The sequence below is a fragment of the Eupeodes corollae genome, chromosome 3 (assembly GCF_945859685.1).
Source record: "Eupeodes corollae chromosome 3, idEupCoro1.1, whole genome shotgun sequence".
Classification (NCBI taxonomy): Eukaryota; Metazoa; Arthropoda; class Insecta; order Diptera; family Syrphidae; genus Eupeodes; species Eupeodes corollae.
In genome coordinates, this window is record NC_079149.1 from 17,017,969 (window position 1) to 17,043,723 (window position 25,755).

General features: G+C 31.3%; 1 protein-coding gene and 1 non-coding gene across 2 annotated transcripts in view; one reads left to right on the forward strand and one right to left on the reverse strand.

Annotated features, from left to right (window-relative positions):
- LOC129948956 (F-box/LRR-repeat protein 20) overlaps positions 1-25,755 on the forward strand; it is a 91,238-nt gene that overhangs the window by 25,975 nt on the left and 39,508 nt on the right. The window contains exons 2-3 of the mRNA XM_056060116.1: positions 7,675-8,749; positions 22,848-22,964. Of these exons, the coding sequence (XP_055916091.1) occupies positions 8,360-8,749; positions 22,848-22,964 (507 nt within the window). The 5' untranslated portion in view covers positions 7,675-8,359. The remainder of the gene's footprint in view (positions 1-7,674; positions 8,750-22,847; positions 22,965-25,755) is intronic.
- On the reverse strand, positions 14,559-14,630 carry Trnaa-cgc (transfer RNA alanine (anticodon CGC)). Its single transcript has one exon. It is a non-coding gene; the product is annotated as a tRNA-Ala (tRNA).

Consider the following 25,755-nt stretch of genomic DNA (forward strand, 5'->3'; position numbering starts at 1 on the left):
TATAGCAGTCGGCTTGACACCAAAGTGAAGGTAATTTGCTACATGGCCCTTATACGGCCGATGATCGTTTATGGTTGTTCAACGTTTCCCCTTCCCGGATGGAGAAGTATCGGGTGTTCGAGCAGCAGGGTTTACGACGCTGTACCGGCTTATAGACTGTCATGCTAGAGATCTTGTGTTCAATCCCTGCATTTAGCATCCGAAGTTTTTCACAGGTATTGCCTCTTGGGAGGAATTGACAAATGCTCCAGAAGTTATTTTGACATGAAAAGTTCTTTCTCAAATTAGCCTCCATTCCGGACTGTTGTGCCACCTTATTTATTTCTTTAAACTTTGACTTTGTTTTTGAGGATTGTTATTACTCTTTAAATGTGGTAGTTGTGTTTATTGACGTATCCATTCAACCAAAAGTGAGCTTTATCTTTAATTTGGTTTGTCATTTCAGCGAACTATTGTCACTTGACTGTAGCTCCATGAGCAAGAGCTGAACACATTCAATATGAAAGAGACAATAAATGTAAGAGATATTTGCATGATAACAAAAAAAGAAAGCCATACTTGAAAGTTCCTACATAACACTAGTGTAAGAAAAAGAAAATATTATAAAATGAAATGAAATGTCACTTCACAGAATGATAAAATGGCAGCGATTTAAGAAAGTGTTGCCAATTTAGAGTTCTATACCTACACAAAAACACCCGTTACATCTAACTACCTGCCTACCAACTGCTATTTTCTTGTGTCTTTAACTCAATATTTACGGTAATTGTGAGCACTTGCTTCAGTTTTTTTTATATATTTTTTATTTAATATATTTTTTGTTTAAATATAAAGAACACTGGAGAGTTGCCATATTTTGTTTGAGAACTGTTGTTTTAAAGACCATCATCAGGGTAGGTTTTGGATGCTAGAAATTAATTTTAAAGAAATGATGTTACTATATAAGTTATAGACTAATCCCACCAACAGAGACTGCCTCTAGTACGTACAACTTCTGTAGGTAATGCTTTTTATAAGTATAAACTAGTATTAATTTTTTAATTTACTGTTTGTTTATCCACAAGCTATGAAATTGGAGGTAGGTAATAAGAAACCGGTTTAATTAACACATCAGCTTTAGCATTAATAAATGTGAACTCGTTCATAAGTAGTTATGTACGGAAAATTGTCTTATTTTCATTTTCAAAAGGTCAATCGAACAAAGGACATATTTATACGAGTACACTGTATAAACAGTAAAATAATGGTTTTAATTGAATTAAGGGGGTATTCTGGTCTAGAGACATGAATTTTAGGTAATTTTTGAAGTGCTGTAGAAAAAAGCAAGCAACAATTTTGCCATCAATTTTTGTATACATTATTTATTTACATTAGAAGCATACAAAAAAAATAAAAAAGTAAAAAAAAAATCAAAATTACGTTAGTTATCAGCTGATGGAGTGGTGCGTCTCAAAAATTTGGTGCGTGACAATACCCACGATTTTAACCCTCCTTGGAATCTGAAATCAAAAACTAAAAAAGATTATTAATCTACAATAATGTCGCAATGTCTGGAACTACGAAAAAGTTACAAACAGTTTTTTTTACAAAATGGCGGCTGTCTAAAGAAAAATACAAAAAATTTACCATTTTTTTGAACATTCTTCGATTTGTTAAAAATAGTAAAAATGAAAATTTGGGGATAGCCGTAGTTTCGGACGTAGACAAGTCCCTAAAGAAGACTCTCTTAAAATTTCAAGTAAATCGGTTCGGCAGCACCTGAGAAATCGTGGGTATCAGATTCAAAAAGGCAGTTCTGAGAAAAACGCGTTTAAAGTACCCCATTTTTTCTTTTGTTCTATTAGTTGCAGCCCAAACGATTTGGATGGCTGCTCAGCAAAATACTTATTTCTCCGAAAATAATTTGAATTTGGAAAAATCCTCGCGTAGACATATTCTTAAATAGTTAAACAATGAAAATATGAAAAGAAAAAAAATCGATTTTTTTTAATTTCTAGACCAGAATACCCCCTTAAGCAAACAAAAAATGGACTTTAAACTTCTATTTTTATCCAACATCAGATGAAAGAAGTTCTTGCTATTTATTTCCATAATTATTTATATTACATAAGAATATGTTACATGTGCAAAATATATTGTTTTACATATTGAAGCACGTGGGGTGTAAAGGAAGGTTTATGCAAATTATGAAGAATGACACTTTAAATGTATGGGATTTAAATATGGTTTAATTGATCAGTTAACGTTACATAACGTAAAGAATTTGGAAAATGTCGGAATATTGTATGGAGAAGATAGATTGATCACCTTATAATGTCAAACATTTTACAAAAAAAAAATACTGCTAAAAAAGGAATTGCTTTTAAAAAACCTGGGTGTTTGACATTTTTACGAGTCTCGAATGGATCTTATGTGATTTCGTTCTCAAATGTTGGTACGATTGATATTGCATTCGTATCTCGATCGCTGTGTTCATTGAATAGTTGTGCATTTGGAATCGTGTGTGTTTTCTATTGGGGAAAAAAGCAATCTATTACTGTTGATATTATTTATTTTTGTTAGTAAAAATTGACTAACTCGGCTTATTTTGCAAGAGAAAACAATAGAAAAGATAGAAAGGTTTATCTCATTTTAGATTAAATAAATCTTTTTTGTGTTTCCACCGCACAAGAAGATTTAAAAATGATTAAGTTTGACAGCACTTTCTAAAATGCAAATGGTGTTTCGATGTTTCTTTTGAAGTGCAAGTGAGATAGTTCGATTCTTGCCAAACAATGAAGAACTGAATAGTTCAGCAACATATAAAAATATGCTACCTATTCCATGTGCATTTTTTTTTAAATTTGATTAAAACAAATCTAATTTTTTTTTGTACACAAACGTGCAAATAAACAGGCCATAATGCTTTATCTGTAAAACCAACTCCTCCACACAGGTTTTTCTTCACAAATTTTGAATCGACGTCGATCCCCGACCCTAATCGATGCAAATCAACCTCATTTCAACTCGTTTCAGTTATATAAAGAATTTAGGCCAGCTTTATTTATTTGATTTTCACAAAACTTTCTTCTATTTGTGTGTTTTTTATTATTGTTCTGACAGATCTTCTTTCAGTTGTACCAATTTTTAAATACAAAAATCTTGCTACAGCCGATGGGTTTTCTTTGAAATTTTCTACTATACTTTTCACATGGGATCTTTTCTGAGTCCCTTAATGTAGCCAAATCCTTTAAGCTTCCTGACTTTGCTAGCGTGTTTCAGGCTGAACTGCTGGCAGTAAGGGAGGCATGTAAGATACTTAAACAAAACTCAAACCAAAACCGAAATGCGGCTATCTTGACAGACAGTCAGGCAGCTGTCACAGCCATTAACTCGGCCACATCTTCATCTAAATTGGTCCAGCAATGTCGCGATGAGCTTGCGAGCCTGAATATTAACCTCGGTGTCACTCTGATCTGGGTTCCGGGCCATAGTGGTATCGCTATCGGGCTGACGAGCTAGCCAGGCAAGGATCGGCCCTTCATAGCTCACTTGCGGAAATGGTTAACATTGCTCTTGGTGCTATGAAGGGTAAAATCTTTACTATTTACCAAACTGAATCAAACCGAAGATGGAGCAATTTACCCAACTGCATTATATCTAGGAATAGGAAGATATGGCCCACATATAACAAAACCCGTACAAACGATTTTATATGCAGGTCAAGGCAAGACATAGCCAGGATTGTTGCGGTTTGTACCGGGCATTGGCCTATAGGAGTTCATGCAAAGAAGTTGGGTATCTCTTACAACACTTTTTGCCGTGAATTTGTTTGAAACCAATATCTCAAGTTTTTGAAAAAGATATTTAAGACGAAAATCAACTTTAAGTAATGTTTTTTTTCAAGTTTTTAATTTTTTGTAAAAAAAACTGTCAAAATTTGACCAAATGTCAAACACGTTATTTGTCGTTGCGTCAAATGCTTTTGGATATAAAATCAATTTTTCTTCGTAAAATATTCGAGGTGACAATTAATTGTTTTCAGTTTTTTTTTTTTTAATTAAATTTTTTGATATAATTTAAAATTTAATTTAAGTCAATAGCATTATTGGTTCGTGAGATATTTGAGTTAACCAAAATTTTCTACTTCCCATAGGAAGCTATTGTATTGGGCCCGATTTGTCAAATTGATCATTTTGACATTTCTTGACGTTTCAAGGTCCCCAGAGTCGAAATAAAACATTTTTAGAAAGATGTGTGTGCGTGTGTACGTACGCGACGTTTTTTCGTCGTCCATTGCTTAAGAACCAGAAGAGATACCGACTTCAAATAAAATTTTGTTATACAGATATAAGGCTGAAAGATGCAGAAAGGGCTCTCAAGAAAATTGCGTATGTGGTTTTTTTTTACCATAGCAGTTTAAAAAAAGGTGAACATTTTGGTTAGAAAAAAAAAACATTTGTTACCTCATAAATTTTACGACTAAAATATGATTTCATCTCCAAAACAATTTTGTGCAACGAAAAATAATGTTTTTGACATCTGATAAAATTTTGAGAAAAATCGAATTGACAGTTTTTGTTATAAAAAATAAAAATCTAAAAAAAAACATTACTCAACGTTGGTAAAAATTGAATATCCATTCAAATATCTTTTCAAAAACTTGAAATTAAGGCTTCATACTTATTTTATCTTATAAGAAATAGTGTTGTCAACATTCAGTAAAATTTTGAGAAAAATCGAATTGACAGTTTTTTTTACAAAAAAAAACTTAAAAGAAAATTTAACAAAAGTTATTAAAAATGTATTTTGGACTCAAATATCGAAATATTGTTTTCAAAATTCCCAAACATTTTGAGAAAAATCGAACTGACAGTTTTTTTTTACAAAAATTAAAAACTTAAAAAAAAAAATTAATAAGAGTTGGTAAAAATTGATTTTCGACAGAAATATCTTTCAAAAATATGAGATTATGGCTTCCAACTAATTTTAACTTATAAGAAATATTCGTTTCAATATTCAGTAAAATTTTGAGAAAAATCGAATCGACAGTTTTATTTACAAAAAACTAAAAACTTAAACAAAATTTAACAAAAGTTGGTAAAAATGGATTTGGGACTTAAATATCTTTTTAAGATTTTGAGATATTAGCTTTAGACTACTTTTATCTTTTAAAAAATATTGTTTTTAACATTCAGTAAAATTTTGAGAAAAATCGAATCGACAGTTTTATTTAAAAAAAACTAAAAACTTAAACAAAATTTAACAAAAGTTGGTAAAAATTGAATTTCGACTATTTTTTTTTTTTAACTTGAGATTATGGCTTCCAACAAATTTAAACTAATAAAAATTAATGCTGTCAACATTCTGAAAGATTTTGAAAAAAAAACGAATTGACAGTTTTCTTACAAAAATTGAAAACTCAAAAAAAAGCATTACTAAAAGTTGGTAAAAATTGATTTTCAACTCTTTCAAAACCTTGAGATATTGGCTTTAAACTACTTTTATCTTTTAAAAAATATTAATGTAAACATTCAGTTAAAATGTTTGAAAAATCAAATTGACAGTTTTTTTACAAAAAATAAAAACCTAAACAAAAAAACAATACTAAAACTTGGTAAAAATGTACTTTCGACTCAAAAATTAAAAATATTGCCTTCAAACTTTTTATTTCACAGAAAATATTGTTTTTGATATTCAGTAGTTTTTTTTTATAAAAATCCAACAGTCCGTTTTTTCATAAAAAAATAAAATTAAAAAAAAATAGTACGCAAATTTGGTAAAAATTGATGTTCGGATCTTGATATCTCTCAAATTAATTTCATTCATCCAATTTGTAAAAATTTAACTAAAATTGGTAAAAATTTGTTGTCGACTAAAAATCTTTTAACAAAACTAGATTTTCAAACTAAACTATTTCTCTATATGAAAAATATTGTTGGTAGTTTTAAATTTTTTAAGAATAATTCAACTAACAACTTTCTTAACCCAACACGAAAACCTACAAACTTTTTTTCAAATCAAGACAAATCGACGGACGGGATGGGAAGTTATCAGTGTGGGTCACATACCAGCCTCTTTCAATCCTTTTTTTTTAAATTGCTATGTTTAAAAAGTATGACCCTTACGACCTCCGCCATCCTGGATCCGCTATTGGTTTTAATGTCAATCTATCTATACGTACCAATCCATCTATTGAATGTCTTCAAAAGATGTCTAGCCTCAAGTGTCAAGTGACTATTAAAATCCTGGTCAGCAAACACACAACAAAAGTACTTAACAATATAAAATTATGTACTTTAAATCACCAAAGGAGACAACGATTCTGCACACTCCTAAAATATTTATGGTTTAGAAAATCCTTTGTTAAAAAATATAAAAACAAACATTAAACCATGAAATGCAACTCTACATAAAAAAATCTCAACTTTCAAAGTGTCTGCTAAACTTCTATATAATACTTCATTATATGAATTTACCTCCACCACCACTCCTCCAAATAACCTTAGTCACATTTTCTTTGTCCAACAAGGAATTGAGAATATTACTCAATCCGTATCCGACTGCATTTCATACCCACTGTTGTCTGCTCTTTCCATATTTATATGTACCTTCGTTTAATTTCCTACTCCACAAAGACTTCTTTAAACTTGCACAATAAAAAATTCAAGGAACTCAAGAAAATAGCAACTAAACGACCAAAAATAGAAGAAAACATACACACATATGAATTCTGACGTCTATCTATATACATATATCTCTCCAACTCTGCTTTGGTATCTTTAGTTTAGACTTGGAATAAAAATAAAAAAAAAAAAGAAATGGCATTGAACTCGATATGTTCTCTATAAATATATAAAAAAAAGAACTTATAAGTCGTTTGCTTTGGTTCCTTCTTGGTTATATTGCGAATTGTATCTGAAAGCGAAAAGAACGAACGTCTAGTGTGCGACAGCGAGAAAGTCTCCAGTTAGTCGTTTGGGAGTCACAGTCAACAACGAATGACAACTAGATACGAAACGACTGACAGCGACGCGAAGTGACGCACGGACGGACAACAATCAAAACGACCGACAACCACGACAAGTGTATCTAATATCTCGCTATCTATCTATATGTCAAAAAACCAACAACACCAACAGTCCAACCGTCCAGAGGGCGTTGGGTGCACTTTCTAGCTAGATTATTTTATTATTACCTCCTAATCTATCTTAAAGATATTTTACACTGCAGCGCACACAAGGCACAAAGGAAAATAGCAAAAGCTAAAGCAAATGCAAAAACATAGAATACAAGGAGATATTATATGCGTTTCGTTGTTGTCGGTTGGGGTTTTGGTTTGGTTTAACGAAACGAGTTCAATCCTCCCCGTGGGGGTAATAACTTCATAAAAATACACGAAAGAAAATAAACGAAAAAAAAAAAAACAAAAATTCAATCGAGACAGTTTGTTGGATTTTTATGTAATTTTTGTGCGGAACATTTTGTGTCTTCCTCAACATTAATATCGTCATCGTCGTCTTCATCGTCATCAGTAATCAAGAAATATCATCATCATCATCATCATTACCATAATCATCATCATCTCAAAGTTAATAAAATTTAAAAAAAACACGAATCAATAATCATCAAAAACCACAAGAGAATATTTTGTTTAGTGAATCTTCTTTTTTCTTCTTCTTCTTCTATATAAAGGGGCATTCACATTGCTGCTGCAACAGATAACAACAACAAGAACTTTAAGCAAAACTACCAACATTCAGAACCATCATTATCAAAATCACTATCCTGCAACCCCAGCATAAAAAGAAGGAGGACTGCAACTCAACATACACAAAACGTCAAAACATATGATAATTTAATAAATAAATGAAGACCAAAAGAAAGGAATTTACTTCTTCTTCTTCTTTAACAAAAGGCTTAAATTAAGTTGTGTATAAGCAAACAAAATAAAAAAAAAAAACATTTATTTAACAAAAAAAGAAAAGAAGAAAAATAAGGAAAAATCTTTGTGCAAAGTGTGTGCGTGGTGTAAATTTTGTTTGTTCGCACTCGTTATTTGCCGGCTTCTTCGTTCGTGAAAACAAAACTTAAGTGTCAGTTTCGATTTCACTTACCGGCATATCGCATCTCGGGTTCCCTGCTTTGCTATTTCTTTATCTCTCTCTCTCTATATTATCTATTTAACTTGTGTGTTATCGATAATTTAGAACGATAAATCAACTAACAAGAAAATACAAAAAAAGAAGCCATTTTGTGATACGTGACGTTTTCCGTGTGATATATTTGTATTATATATTTAACGGTTTGTTTATTCAATCTTTTTCTTCTCTTCATCATTATATTTAATCGTGGTGTGGTCTTTGTGTTGAATAAATAAATGTTTATCAAAAATAATTCACACCTTGATAGCGAGCTGTTTTGCGGCAGCAGTGGCAGCAGCAGCAATAACAGCAGCAGAAATAACAATAATAACAACAATACCACTAACGGTACAAGCGCCACCAACGGCAATAATAATAGTAAAATTGAAAAATATCTGCGACAGACAACAATATCAACATCAACATCATCAACTGCAGCAGCAGCAGCAACTGCAACAACAACAACAAATTTAATAAAATCATCAGCACAACGAGCAGCTGCAATACCAATTGCAACATTAAATATCACAAGTGCAACATTAGCATCATCGGCAAAGCAAAGGAACTCCTCATTAATAAAATCAACAAAAATGGATGACGATTCAATGGAGGAGGAAATAGTACCTGTAAATATAAAACTCAAAACATTTTTATTATTATATTAATTTAAATTTATTTTATTTGTTTGTTTGTGTTAATTTTTGAAAGAAAACAAAATTATAATTCATTCATTTTATTCCGTCGTCGTTATTTGACGTTTCAATGAAGGTGTGCACACATTACTACATACTCGATTCGTCCGTGGTGTGGCGTTGATTTCTTTTGTTGTCTTTTTTCACCGGTAGATTTTTATGCATTTCCTGTTGGAAAGATGTCTGCCATTTGCTATATCCACCCTCAATTTTTATTCAATGTGATGCCTCTGTCTGGTGATTATTTCTTTGTTCTCCTTTGTTTGTTGAAATTTTAAAGAAAAAAAGGAGAACTCAACCAACAACGGTACCTATAACATACGGACAATATGAAATCTGTATACTCCTTTGAATTTACACTTTACAACTCTTCTATAATATTATAGCAACGTGATTATCTTTATACTTTGTATTTATTTATAATTATCACTTTTTTTTGTTATTTTTTTTCTAGTCCCCTTATGAGAATAATTCAAATGTTTTTATTTTATAATTCTGCGTTTTTAAATAATGCTGAGCAAGTATTAACCGGAAAATTATAGGAAATGTGACTCCTCTTGTTAAAGTCAACAAGATTGTTATTTATTTTATTTCTATTTTATTCCTTTTTTCTTTCATCGGTTAGGAACTAAATAATGTTTACAGAAAATGTCACGGTGATATCAAATTGTAAACAAAAAATGCATTCAAATTGCTTTTGGTTAAATAAATAAAAAAGAAATACAACAAAAATGAAATGATTCGAAACACGTTGTGGTTTTGGTGATGAGATATTTTATAGTTATTAATACGATGTACGATGTAGGCTTAGGCGGTATCAATGTGGTTAAGGGAAATAGTGCAATTTTGTCTAATTGGAGTTTATAATAGGTTTGATATAATTTATAAATTCAAAATTAAATTCCAATTATAATTTGAAACTAATTGCATTGTTCGCAGATTCAGAGTTGTAACATTAAATTTAGGACACAGACGGTATGGTATGAGTACCTAATTTTCTCATGAATTTTATTTTAGCTTTGAATGATCTTAATTTTTTGACGCAGAATTTCGCTGTTGTCAAAATATTTTTGTTTTCACAAAATCTGCTTATGGTTGCCATTAGTGTTATCGAACATTTGATATTTTGAAACTTCCTTATCGACATTTTTGCTTTTGTATGCATTCAGTTTTTCAAAGCAAAATTGTTAATCTGTCAAAGAAATGTCATTTTTTTTAGTTAGTTAGTTTCATTACAGCACTTTTAGTTTCTGTAGCTTTTTACAAACAGTACCAATTCAGCTCATAAGTTTGATAAAAATGGCCAGCAAATGAAATAAAAAATTTAGAGAGGGCGTGTTTACACTTAAGGTATTCTTGCAACAAGATAAATGTCCGATTTGTAGAAAAAAATGATTGAAAATATTTTTCCTATATTTTCCGATTTATAAATATTAAACGTTCCTTCAACTCTTGGGCTCGTTTCACACTACACGAACGAACCGAACGGTATAAACCGGATCAATGGCTAATTACACATTATACGGTTTTAGCCATACGGTAAAACACGACGGGCTTAGTATACTTTTTTAGTGGCTGATCGAACTCTGCCACACGAATAAAATCGTATGATGTGAAAACATGCATTTCGTCACATACCCCACTAAGCTTATCGCGCCGTCCGGCTGCCGTATACTGTAGTGGCAGTAGACAGTTGCTACACGGCGTTGCGCCGGCATTTTGCCGTGACCGTAGAACATGACAGCGTATATGCTCTTCTTCGCGCCTCTAACAAAATGTCGCTGTCCGGTTTTTTGCCGTTCAGTCAAAACCGTGTAGTGTTTCATTTTTTTTTTGTTCCTGAAAGAAGACATATTATAAGGAACATTATTATGTATATAGAAAAAGTTTTGGTTTTATAAGTCTTACCGGTATATTGTTAGTCCTGTTTCTTCAACATTTAAATACAGCTATTGCATACTTCGCCTTGGTGTTCGGGGCAAATGTGCCTTTGGCAAGTACTGTATGTCGTTTTGGACTTTTTATCTCGTGTCCTAGGACATTCCCTGCTTTGGAATCTTTCTTCGAGGTTCCCTTAGTAAAATATCCTCGTAATTATGAGCATCGCCTTCCATGGATTCTCGAAGCACTTTTTCGATGGATACTTTGTTGCATACGCTTTTGCATATATGGTTTTACCAAAGACAAACCAAAATTTTGCAAAAAGATGCTTCCTATTGAATAGAGAACCATTGCATTAATAATTCCCGCCTGGTCGAGCATCCCATAAAAATACCTACGCGTCTTTCTGGCAACGGAGTAATTATGAGCCAGCTGGTCAAACGTGTCAACGCCACCTTTTGGTTGATTATAAAACTTGATGACCTCAGGCTTTCTTGTCACCTAATCAACCTCTTTGCTTTTGTGGAGCGAGGATACCAGTAAAACTCCTTTGCCTTTTTTTCGGAGTGAAGGAAACCAAGGTAATTTTGTCCTTGAAAGCAAATAGGAGAGAAGAGTACTTCCTTTTTTCGGTTGGGTAAGGAGGATGGTGGTATTTCAATTTAATTTTTCTTAACGTCCACATTTCCCTGGTATTTCTTCGACCTTGCTTTTGCACTCCAGCAATATAGAGTAAACCAATCACAGCACGAATCTCTTCTTCGGTTGTGTCGATCATGATTCCGGAAGTTGGATGTTGGGCAGACGTTGAAGAGAATCAGCTGGTGGAAGCCTTTTTTGACGCTATTTGCTGATCTCGATGTTAGCATTTTTAACTAAAGCTTCGAAAACAACATCAGCGAAACACATATGGGGTTTCGGCACTCCCCAGAGAACATGATATCCTCAGTTAGACTGGAAAAATTGCACTAAACATCTTTCAGATATCAGATCTAAAGTAGAAACGAAATAAACAAAAGTCATGGCACACTTCAAAAATAACTGCTTTGATTTTAAAAAATAGAACACTTTTAATTTTAAAGTGCATTCTAGGGTTAAACAAACTTACATTAAATTTCAGTTTCCTGCAAATTCTAAAATTGTTGTTCTAAAATTTGCCTTTTTGTCTAATAGCGACATATTCCAGACATTCTTCAAAAGTTTTTTATTTTTTTTTGTTCTGTTCCTTCAAATGTAAAACGCTAACAAAAAAGTATTCAGGTACCCTAAATATCATTGATTGAACGCACCCATTTTTCTCTTAAGCACTATTCACATGCGCACGATCAACGACCAACGAATGAACGAATATTCGTCGATTTTGACATTTCTTTCCCATGAGAGTTTTTAATTCGACGCGAATCAACCAAAAAAGAATGATTTTTTTAGGTTAGGTACGCACGATTATTTTATTCGTTGCAAATGTGGATAATTACCCTGGTTACAAGACGAGATCGAGGAATCGAATCGAATCGAATTGAGATTTCGATCCAGGTATATGGTGGCTCTGAATTGAGGAATCGAATTCAAATGGAATCGAAATGACACTTCGGTTTTATTTGTGTGCGTACTGCTACTTTTAAATAAACTTAAAATTTTAGAACAATGCTCTAAACACAAAGACGAGCGCCAAATTAAATTCAGCTTAGAATGAAAAATACTCCATTTAAATGGAGTCTTTTTGCTTAGAACAAACAAGAGAGAAAAAAATTATAGCACGCACACAAGCAAAACCTCACACACCAATAACTCGATTCCCCGATTCAGGTTTACAAACAAATTTTCGATTCGATTCACCTCTTTCAGTGGGATTGGATCGAGTAATCCTATTTCGATCCGATCCAGGTATATAAGGCGCTCAATCCTGATTCAATTCGGATTCAATTCTTCTTGTAAACGCGGTAAATGTGGAACGCGAATAAAGTTTGACGGTTCGTATCAACTACAATTTTTTTCGCGACGAATACATTTGTTTTCTTAAATTTATTAATAAATGATATTGAAAAGTAAAAGTATGCATTATAAATCAAAAAGAAACTATATTGCTATCGTTTTGTTAAGAATTTGTGTGGAAATATGTCTTCAAACGTATATAAACTCACATTTTGTAATTCATTCGTCGGTCGTTGGTCGCGCTCATGTGACTACTACTTTAAATAGAGTTGGGGGAGTGAAACAGAAAAGTTTGATGATAAAACGTCAAAATGAGTCGTCAAGAGTGCAATGATAAAATAGTCAGTTATTGGTGACAGTTTAATGATTATAAGATCAAATTCGTCCTGGCGTTGGTTTTACCCTAGTCATTTTCATATTTTCATTGTTTTAAACTGCCATCAAATGTCAAAATATCGTATACGTCGAAATAACTAGACTCGCCTGTATGAGAGGTGTGACATTTCAAAATAATTTCTATGGTTATTAGTTATAAAGTCAAAAAACTTTTCTTTTTTTCTCTAATTTGAATTCAGAAGAAAAAGTTAATCTACTTGTATGATGAGTATGACTTTGGTATAAGAAAAACAAGACAGGTAATTTATAAAAGTCAAAATTAAACCACTTAATCACTGCGATTTTAATTAACGTAAAAAGAACATAATAAGCAGTCATGTTCTTTCGCTTAGGTTTTTCTTTTATTCTTTTTTTCGCATTCAAATTGTACATAAATCAAGGGTTGTTAACAGCAGTAGGGATATCGTATATCGATTTTAACCGCAAAACCAAACCAAACCAAAAACAAAAAACTAATTAAATTGCTATTTGGAATGTCATCGGCATTTTTTGTTGACTGTCATTGGAAATACAATGTATTTTTTTTGTTCACCAACTTAACATTATACTTGATCTAATTACATTTGGGTTGAGGATACATATACAAAGGTTTACAAAATTGAAGATTTTATTCTTATCAAACTTAATAAATAAATTTTATAAATGAAATGCCATAAATTGACATTACATATTGAGTTTTTCAACAAGAAGTTGCAGTAGTGGGCTATTCACACTATTTGGATAGCTGTCACTATTGAAACTCTCGTCTTTTGACGTTTGACAAGTTAGAAACTATATTATAATTAAAAAGGGAACGTTACACTCTTCAACAACTCATTGCAATTGTAAATAAAGCACACAAATGGCGAACAGCTTGAAGTATACAGTTTTGAAAGAAAGCGTCTTTTTTTTAAAAAGAACGAGATGTTTTTTATTGTATTTTTCATTAAATATTCATTTTATTATTAAAAAAGGTACACAATTTCAGCCATTGTCCTAATTTCTTCTTTTTTTTTATCGATAACTCGTTTAAATAAACAAAAAAATTGCTAACTGTCAAAAAGAAACACAACAATCTTGAAACACAACAATCTTTAAAAGTACACTTTAATTCTTTAGTATTCATTTTTGATTGATTTAAAACTGTCGTCCTTTGAACATGAACATTTTTTTTTAAATAAATGTGTTTCCATTGACAGATTGAACATTGGTTTTAAAGGCGCGTTCACAAGTAAAATGTCAAAGAGGTCAAACCCCAATCTACGGTGCACATCTTTGTTTTGACAGTTAAGGCCATATTAACTTTGTTGGTCTAAATTTTTAAATCTCAATACGTCATTTATTACGAATTCAAAAGTGACACCAAAGTATTGGAATATTTAAGATTCGATTTTCAACAGCAGTATGTCATAACCTCTCCCACACTTATCTTATCATTATATTAAGTGAAGAGTATTTTGTAGGTATAATTGCAATTGAGTAAATTTATTACCAATGTAATTCTAATATTGTGTAATAATAACGTAATTAAAAAAAAGTACCCTCTTGTGTTTATTGGAGATGCCGGGGTTTGAACCCGGGACTTCTCACATGCGAAGCGAGCGCTCTACCACTGAGCTACATCCCCAACCAATTTTGCCCCGTTGGCAATTTAATCTTTTTTTCTTCAATTTTTCTTTTTGAGTTTTCTTAAATAAATTGGTTAAATAATAATGTATTTTCTTTTTATTTATTTAAGAAGTCATTTTCACATCATACAAGAAATTCTTCGTCCTTGCATCCATCATCAACGTCAAATTTAAACAAATCTATATTTTCAAATGTTATTATCATCATCTCGTCTAGACATTTTGAAAGCAAATCATAGATCAATTTTTGACAGTTATTTTCACACATTGTGGATTATTATTATTTTGTGTGAAAATGATTTAGGTAATTTCGTCAAGATCTACATCGGTTTCAAAATCCAATAATATTTTACATACAATGTAAAAAGTCTATGATGGATGGATAAAGTTAAGTATTTATGAGTTTATCCCCAAAATTCCATAAATTTTTTCAATCAAGTTTATCGAAAAATACTTTTCAATTAAATTTTTTTGTGTGCAGCTTTGATGTTAGCACAAAATTGTATAAAAAAGTATCCATAAACAAATTGTCACTTAACTTTTTGTGTCATCAATCGTTCATTCGTTTGTCCATCCTCCTGTCAAGTGAACAATTTGACATCTCAAATTCACCTCATAAGAGCACACATACACCATACCTATGGTAAATATGGTATATGTATCCAAATAAAATGATTGATATACGAATGCAATTTAATTTGTTTCACTTTAAGTTTATAATATAACTGTATATGGAATAATATAATAAGTATACCTATCTACAAGTTTATAAAGCATCATCAGCTGATGTGTATAATAAGGCTCGTCTCAATCGTTCCACAAATAATAAAATAAAGTTTAACAAATAGGGCAATTTGCACAGATCGATTTTATCTGCTGCCATATATCTACAAACTCGTACATACCTGACGACGATGGTGATGATGGCTAAAGGAAGACAGAAGCTCTAATTACAAATCGATTTCTCGGGTTTGAATTTATAACTATGGATATACGCAACTTTATATGTACATACCTTATATAGGCACTTTACCGCCCCTAGTTTTTCAAATTATATATTCTTAGATAAATACTATATTTCATACACTTCGGTTAGCTAAATTAGGTACTCTTTTTTGCATTCGGTTTTTATTTTGACAGATAGGTTCATTTTGACATAGTGATTATGGTTTTCCATTGACAGATTGTGTATGCATTGTAGTGTTTCACAGAAGACTGTTAAACATTAAAAGCTATTTAAAAGTGATCAATTAAAATGTTTGAAATAATTAAACACACTTATTACAGTATCTGATTTACAGAGTGGAATAAACGTCATTTTTGACAAATCTCAAAAAATCTCTCTAAATCACAGGTCATTTTAATTTATGGGCTTGAATTAAATTGGCAATAGAAAAGGATAAGACTTTTTTTACTGGGGCCAATCACGAGGTGTCATAATTACAAAAACTTAAAATATTACGAACATTTCGATTACAAAAATATTTGTTACTATCGAAGCATTCTGAATTTTGTACATAAACTTCGGTTAGCTTATTTAGGTACACTTGGTTGGATTCGGTTTCTATTTTGACACATAGGTCCGTTTTGGCATATTTGACATAATGAATTATGATTGTCTTTTGAAAGATTACGTATGCATTATATTATTTCACAGAAGACTGCCATTAAAAGCAATTTAAAATTGATAAATTCAATTTTTTTTAAAGTAATTACAGAATCCAATTTGTAAAGTGGCCTAAACGTCAATTTTAACAGATGTTAAAAATCACTCTGAATCACAAGCCATATTTTTTAGATTCAGTTATGGGCTTACATATAATTGTCTACAGGAAAGGATAAGACTTTTTTACTGGGGAGTCGTGTAGAAAATATCATAGTTTCAAAAACTTAAAATATTACGAACATTTCGGTTTAAAAAATATTTGTAATTATCGAAGCATTCTGAATTATTTTTGCTCGAACTTTTAGGTTTAAAAAATTATATTTGTTGAAAAGAATGATTCTCTTTTTAATTTACGATAATTTAATGGGTTATGCGTAGGTACATAGTATGTACTGGGCCTAAAACACTTTCTGAAAATAAAAGACCAATTCCTGCTGCTCACTAGGCATTTAAGAGATTTTCATGGTTATATGATATTGCGGAATACTGTTGCTGTCAACTCAAAGAAATTTCTGTTGATTTCCTTCTCCTACTAAGAAATTTTATATTCAAAAATGAATACAATAAATGACATTACAGAATCCGATTTGTAGATTGGCCTAAACGTCAATTTTGACAAATGTTAAAAACTAAATCCGAATCACAAGTCATATTTTTCGGATTCAGTTATCGGCTTGAATATAATTGCCGTTCGCGATGCTGAACGCAGCCATTTTTAGAAATGTTTCAAATAAGATGCGTTCATTGAACATTAAAACCAACATTTGTAATGTACTTACAAATTAGTTCCTTACGCCAATTTATTATATTTAGGAACTCTGATTTTTTATGAAATTATAACAACACAAACTAATCCTGATTTTCGTGTTTATTTTGTCGAACGCGGCCATTTTCAGAGATGTTTCAAATTAGATGCGTTCATTGAACATAAAATACCAACATTTGTAATATACTTAAAAGTTAGTTTTTTACGCCAATTCATTATATTTAGGAACTCTGATTTTTTATGAAATTATAACAACACAAACCAATCCTGGTTCTCTTGTATATTTTGCTGAACTCAGTCATTTTCAGAATGTCTTAAATCAATTCATTATATTTATGAACTTTGATTTTTCATGAAATTATAACAAAACAAATCAATCCTGATTCTCTTGTATATTTTGCTGAACTCGGCCATTTTCAGATATGTTTCAAATTAGAAGCGTTAATTAAATAATATTAAATACCAACATTTTTAATGTACATAAAAATTTGTTCTTTTTACATCAATTCATTATATTTATGAACTTTGATTTTTCATGAAACTATAACAACGCAAACCAATCTTGATTCTCTTGTATATTTTGCTGAACGCGACCATTTTTAGAAATGTTTCAAATTAGATGCGTTCATTGAACATGAAATACCAACATTTGTAATGTACTTACACATTTGTTTCTTAATCAATTCATTATATTTATGAACTTTGATTTTAATGAAACTATAAAAACACAAACCAATCCTGTCTCTTGTATATTTTGATGAACTCGGCCATTTTCAGATATGTTTCAAATTAGATGCGTTCATTGAAAATTAAATACCAACATTTGTAATGAACTTACAAATTTTTTTTTACATCAATTATAACAACACAAATCAATCCTGATTCTCTTGAATATTTTACTGAACCCAACCATTTTTAGAAATGTTTTAAATAAGATGCGTTCATTGAAAATTAAATACGAAAATTTGTAATGTACTTAAAAATTTGTTTTTTACGTCAATTCATTTGTATTTTTGAACTTTGATTTTGTAGGGAATTATAACAACACAAACCAATCCTGGTTCTCTTGTATATTTTGCTGAACTCGGCCATTTTCAGAATTTCTTACATCAATTATTTATATTTATGAACTTTGATTTTTTATGAAACTATAACAACGCAGACCAATCCCGATCCTCTTGTAAAGTTTGCTAAACGCTGCCATTTTCAAAAATGTTTCATTTAATATTAAATCTCAACATTTGCAATGTACTTAAAAATTTGTTTTTTACGTCAGTTCATTATACATATGAACTTTGATTTTTAATAAAACTATAACAACGCAAATCAATCCTGATTCTCTTCTATATTTTGCTGAACGCGACCATTTTTAGAAATGTTTCAAATTAGATGCGTCCATTGAACGCATTGCATAATTCCTTGTTTACACTTATTACATTTTAAAATTGTAGTTCCATATATTTTAATAAATAACTTTTTTGAAATTCCGGATATTTGTTGCCTTCGACTTAATCGGAAATTACTAAGTTGTTCAAAGGGCGCCAAAGATAATCTTGAAAGAAATACTATTCGGTTTAAGTGCTTCCAACCGATTCAACCGCAGTGTTGAAATTTATATACATACGTCTTGTCTTGCACAAGAGCCTTGATGACATCGTGTCGTTGTCGTCTTCGTCGTAGTTTTCATTTATCAATCGACAATAACCCAAGTATACCCGAAGCACGTGAAATCGAATCTACGTTATTTATTTTTGTATTTTTATGTATGTTAAAGCAAAATAATACGGGTTCAAGGTTCACCTCATAAGAACGTTGGTTTTATGCCATACCGGTGTGCTTTACTTTACTTCCATAATATATACCCACCATCATCGGATCTCTGTTTAGTTCTCGGATCACATGTACCCGCAATAATAAAATAATTGAGGTCTGCCTACCGCTCAACCGCTGCGCTGCCATCAGCTAGAGAGCCATGTCAGCCAAGTTTTCTATTGTGTAACTATTCTCTCTCTTCCTCCACCATCTCCATCTGTCGACGACGAACAAAACAAACGAGAATAATATGCTCTTTGAAGTTAAGTGCACAATTTAAGTCCAGGTGTAGGCTTTAAAAGTCTCACACTCTATTTGCGTGATTCTGTGCGTGCTCTAGTAGATAATTGAGGGCTAATTAGTTTTTCCACTCTGATGAGGTATTTTATTATATAGTATAGAAAAGGTATACCCAACCGTCATGCCATACTTTTTCTCCATAACCTAACACTATAAATTTCTACTCGTAGTGGAAAAAAAAGTATATTCCGGAGAACAAAATAAAAGAAAAACCCATGAGTAGATTAGAATGCCTGCCTTGGAAGTGGATAAAAATCCTTTACTTCTGTTTATTTTTTTTTTATTTTTATAAAAATGGAAACTCCACCTAAAGTTCTCCCATCTAAAGGTACCTACCAACTACGATACGACTACGAGTACATACCTAGACATAAATTACTCAGAGTGTTTAGTTAGAGTGCACGATTACTGCATAATGAATAGACGACTTCAATAATACCCAACAATGTTCCTGCATGCACTTTACTTGAAACTTTTACGTATGCTTAGATATACATAAGTTATTAAATAATAATGAATCTTGTCTGTTTGATTTTGATAAAAGGGGATATTAACCTCCTGTAAATAATGGAAATTTGATTGAAGAAGAAGAAACGAAAAATGAAAGATTCAAAAGAGATATGTAATTAAGTTTGAGGATATACAAATTAAATAATGATTTAACTACTTTGAGGGAGGTTTTCCATTTCAAAGAGGTTAATAGCTCATCTAATCTGAAAATTGAATACGTGAAATTAAGTACTATACACCTATAGATAATTTGTGACAGTTCATAATTGAAATGAAAGTTATGGTAAGTGATGAGATGTCAAAAGAATTTGGGCCAATATGAATACTAAAAAGATTCCTTAAACTGTCAGTGGTTTATCCAAAAGTTCATCCGTTTGACACATTGGTTGCGATTGCGTTTAGAATTGGATTGGGTACGTAACATTAACGTAATAGCTGACATTAAGATAAAATATTTTTTTTTTTAATTCTGACTCTTAAGCAATATTCATATGAGCACGATCAACGAACGACGAATGAATTACAAAATGTGAGTTTTGTACGTTTGAAGACATATTTCTACACAAATTCTTAACTAAACGATAGCAATATAGTTTCTATTTGATTTATAATGCATACATTTAAGAAAACAAATTCATTTGTCGTGAACAAAATTGTAGTTGATACGAACTGTCAAACTTTATTCGCGTTCCACATTATCCACACTCGCAAAGAATAAAATAATCGCGCGTACTTAACCTAAAAAATCATTCTTGTTTTGGTTTCGGTGGTGAATGGTGTTTTGCTGTGGCTCCTTGTCAAACTTCATTCGCGGCGAATTAAAAACTTTCATGTGAAAGAAATGTCAAAATTGACGAATATTCGTTCATTCGTTGGTTATTGGTCTCGCTCATGTGCCTTAAACAGTTTATTATTGGCAAATTATTTCATATGCACATAATAAATGTGGTGTTAATACAATACTAATTATTAGTGTTATTTATTAAAGCATACACAAATCCTAAACAACAACATAAAACAAGGAAATTCTTCAGCTGTTTAGTAGTTAGTTCTTCTGTCATTTTTTTACCAACATTTTTAGGATACCTAGAGATTTCTTTTCTTGCATAACATTTTGTTAAATCATCAGCAGTGGTGCCCTCTGGATCTTTGTACATGTTATCTGAAAGCAACCACTGTCAGAATTATTTCAAAATAGATGCGTTCATTGATTGCATTTCTTAATTCTTTGTTTGCTTTTGGTGAATTCTGAATTGAAGTGCGTTTTAATACAACTTTTTCAAGTTTATCTACGAAACATTTCTTCATATTAAATGTAAACACGCAATTTAAAGGTGAAAAAGTGCATACAATCAAAACTATAAACAGTCCAGAAATGGAAAGACCTCAAAAAATGAATTTCAAAATGATGGGTCTAGTGAGTTCAGTTTTCTGTCATTTTGACATTTAATAGTTTTAGCTGGGAACGCCCTTGATAAGGAAAAAATTATAGATGTAGTTTGAGACAGTAATAGGGATACATTTACTTCAAACTATAAAATATAACAAATAAACAATTTAAACATAATTTTAGGCTGATGTAATTTTAGAAATTATTTAGTTTAAGCCGCATTTCGTTAAACAGAATTCTTTAAATTCTTTACAAGACATCGAAATTTTGCTGTATCATAAGCTCTGCTTCTAACACAGACATTAATATTTTATTTCTTTCTTCCCGCCAAGAATTTTTCATTGAAATGAAAAAACAAAATCATACATTTTTTTCAAAACTTGGGGTCTTGTTTTTCTTAAAAAAGTTTACCCATGTATGGACGGATTTTTCAATACTATTAACATCATTATCATGTTCGAGACTTACGAATTCCTGAAAAAGCAAACCAACGTCTTTATTTTTCATTTTAAAGCAGTCAACAATTTAAAAGTAATTATCAAAATTGGGTTTGTTTTTAAAATTTAACCCTGATAAACATTTTATATTATAACTAAAATCAAATTTATTATCTAAATATTCGATAGCGTTCTCATAAATGCATCAATTTCTTTGACAATTTGTCTTGCAATATTATAATAATAATATTCGCTGTCTCTCTCACTAAGAATTTCGACTCTCGAAAATCGAACAATAGTTGCGTTCGACTCTCAAATATCGAACAATAGTTGCGTTCAGTGAACTGAATGAGAAAAGGTTCGACTTTATGAAAAATTAAAGGTCATGTTGCACGCATTTAAAATAAAAAAGAAAAGTATTGAAAAAGAAAAATTAAGGGTATTTTTGCGGTTTTTCCGGGACATTTATCTTCTCGTTGGGACAAAACGTTGTCGCACGACACTTGCGGGCTTTTCGGGACAATCCCGTGTGTAGCGGGTCGTCCGGCATCCTTAGACAGTAATTAAAACTAAACAAAAGAAACGTCTCGAAAAAATTTGTTCAAAGGTGAGGATTATCTTAATTCCAATGATAATAAAAACATTTATGGGGCAGTAAATAAAATGCAGCGATTGATCGATCTCGAAAAAATTTAAATGGCAGATATAGTAAGTCCATTTTTGACGTTTAATTGTTTTATCTTCCTACCACTAGAGATGTTGAAGAGGAGATTTAAATAATTGCAATCCAACAGTAAAAACATTTCGATAAAACAAAAGAAACATCTCGACAAATTTCTTTCAAAATGGCGGATGAAGTGTGTTAAATTGTATATTATTTTGACATTTTATCATTTCATCTCACTACCACTTGATGGTTTAACACAAGTTATAAATGATCAGCAGAAATACAAGTAGATTATGATGAAATGTCAAAATGGTCCAAAGTAAACACCATCATCAAAATGTTATTTAAAATAAATTGCAAAGGAATGTCATCTGTTATGACACATTATTTGACAGAAACAAAAGAAAAAGTGTAGTGGTGTAATCCAACTGAATATTGTATCCTCCTGTTATTCATTCGACTACAGATGTATTAATAAATTCAGACTGCAAATTAAACTTTATTTATTCAAATAATGCGTAGACTTCCTTCTCATATGGTTAACATATATTCTTTATAAATTAAACATTTTTATATCTATTATTTATAAGTTTCATACATAATCTGTTTTTTTTTTTTTGTTGTCTTGTCTTATAAATTTTCATTGTTTGTTTATCTTTGTTTTTCAGCAAACATTCCTCAGTTCACCTGAATCGGATGATGAACCTATAAAGCAACTGCCAAAGGAAATCCTACTTCGCATTTTTTCATACTTAGACGTTGTTTCGTTATGCAGATGCGCTCAGGTAAGCTATAAAGTCAAAGTCTTCTAAACTATGTATAGATTTATACCTAACAAAAAAAATACTACGAGTATAACAATAACAAAATAATAATAAATTGTTGGTTAGTGTATCCAAGATGAGTTAACTAGTGCATAAGTTATAATCGTTTATGTGGGGCATATCGTATAAACACAATACACGATACACATTACATTGCATTAATGTTCATATACGTATTTGCACAACAACTAAAAATTGTGCTTTCAACCAGGGTTGCCATGCTTTAGACTAGTTAAAGAGACAAATTTAAACATACATATGTGTAGCGCAAAATCAAATACGGAAAAGTAGCTCAAAGTAGCCCAATATCCATAAAAAAAAATTGTAAAAACTTTAACCATAATCACAAATTGTTCATTACGTTACGTACGACCGTATTTTCATTTGACAATATGATTTATTTGCGTGAACATCAAAGTTGCCTAAAAATAAATTTGGGCTATTTATAGCCCAATTTTGCTTGAGCTGTCATTATAACATTGTTATCGTGAATTTTTGAAACAGGTAGCCCACTTCCCAAAAAATAGCCCAGTATGGTAAGCCTGCTTGTCACAAAGCCAGAGAACTTTTCCGTATGCAAAGTTAAGTGAATATAATATGTACCTACGATACGACTATACGTTACGTACTGCACATCTTATGCAAATTCAGACGCATTGACATTTGCAACATGAGAAAATGTCAGAGACAATGCATTGAGTAACATCCTTGCGAATTTTTCAACATCATCCACATCCACAATATACCTATAGAAGAATAGTTTAAGCTAAGTTACATGAGGAAAAGGAATGTGTAAGTTCGCAGGATTAGCTTTCCGCACCCAGCTACTATGTGTGTGTGTCAAAAATTTTCTAAAATTCCTCAAAATGTCTTTAAGTAAAACTAAGTTTACTGCTTCTGTTTGTATCTGAGCTGTCATTTTGACATTCTTTTTAACACACTTGAATATTATACGAAAATTGACACTATAACTTCTTCTTAATTTTAAGTTTCAATGACACATATCATTTTGTCAAAGCGTGCTCCTGTGATATGTATTTAGCATCGTGTTCATGTGACGCAATGTCAAAATGCTTAGGCGGCGCACACATGATGGATAAAAAGAATGCTTAAACCATGATATGTTTTTTTATTTGTTTTCGCCTAAGCTGGTGATAACAATCATTGAGTCTTTAAACTAGTTGATTGAGTATTATTATTATTACAGTTTGTATGGTTTATACTCATTGACACTAATTTTTATGTTTATGTTGTAATGGCTTAGTTTTTAAATACATAAATTGTGACCTCAAGATAATTGCAAAATTAAGTGGCAGTTTATTTAAAGCTCAACGGAATGACTGCGGTGCAAATAATATGGAACATGTATTTAAATACAGAAACGTTAAAGGAACAGGTACATTATCTTGACTTGGATGTTTTTATGGGTTTTTAATTTAATTACAATTAAAGCTTGATACATATCTCCAAAAGTGTAGAAAAAAGACCAATCTGCAAATTTATTCCAAGTGAATGTTTAATGCAGTTATTTATTTTGGTTCAAGAAATAGTGTGTCAAAAGTCCATTGATAAATCGTGTGGCTTCATCTGTCATCTCCATAATGGCTGAAACACAAACGCGCTTCAGCTTCGGCTTCGCCTGACGTTTACGTATTCAGCCATAGGAATTCAATGCATGCTATCACAGTAAAACTTTGACCTCACGTTTCGTTTGACAATCGTAAGGAAAAGAACGTAATGTTACGTAATGTGACTCTAAACGGAAGCTCTAGTTCAAATTTGCTGAACATTTGCTTTGTCTGACAGATCAACAGCTGTTAAAAAACGTCAAAAATCAAAATACATTTACTTTTGGAAAGATTCCCTTTGATTATTGATTATTAAAGGCTGTGTAAGCTACTTCTGCGATAAATTTAATTCTTTTCGATTTCAAAATTCATTACTGCACGAAAAATCAAAACAAACTTTTGAGAAAAAAATAACAGCTGCTAATGACAGAAGTGCCATTATATAAATGTCATTCAAAGCAACCTCGAAGCAGACCCATCGTAACGCAGACGAAGCTGAAGTGTGTTTGTGTTTCAGCCATAATTTTTAAGCGGTAATTGATATTAAAAATCGAACTATAAATGTACAGTTCAAATATCAAGCTTGGCTTTTGAATTACATTATTTTTGTTTGATAAAAATACCTAGTAGATTTTTTGTTATATGCCATCCATTACAAAATTTAAGGCCTTTTTCTTTTTTGGATATGAATAGAACCTGAACTGTCAAACTGAAAATTGTGTTTCCTTTTCTGTTTAGTGTGTTCAGAGCCTCAAGGACGTAATACTTATTTTTTTGTTCAGATGACGGTTTATGAGTGTTCAGAGCGCGATCAACAAACTTGACAGAAAAGACTGAGCGCTGTGTGTAAACACTGAGCGCCGACAAGAACACATTTCAAGCTTGTAAAATGAGGGAAATTATTAAAAATGGCAAAAGAAGCGGAAGTTTCACTTTGTTCTGAGCTTTTGTAGCATGTTAAAGAACCAATGTTTAGAGTTTGGAACTTAAAAAGTAAAACCCTTATCAGAAGAACTTTACTTAAAAAGTGTGATGTAACAAAAACAATTTGTTTGTATGATTCGAAACGACCAAAAATAATAAATGACAGTTTTTCTGTCTTAAACGCTGAGATTGTCAAATAAGTGTTCATTTTATAGGAAATTAAGTTTCCTTTAAAAATTTCGTGAAGGTTAGTTACAAGT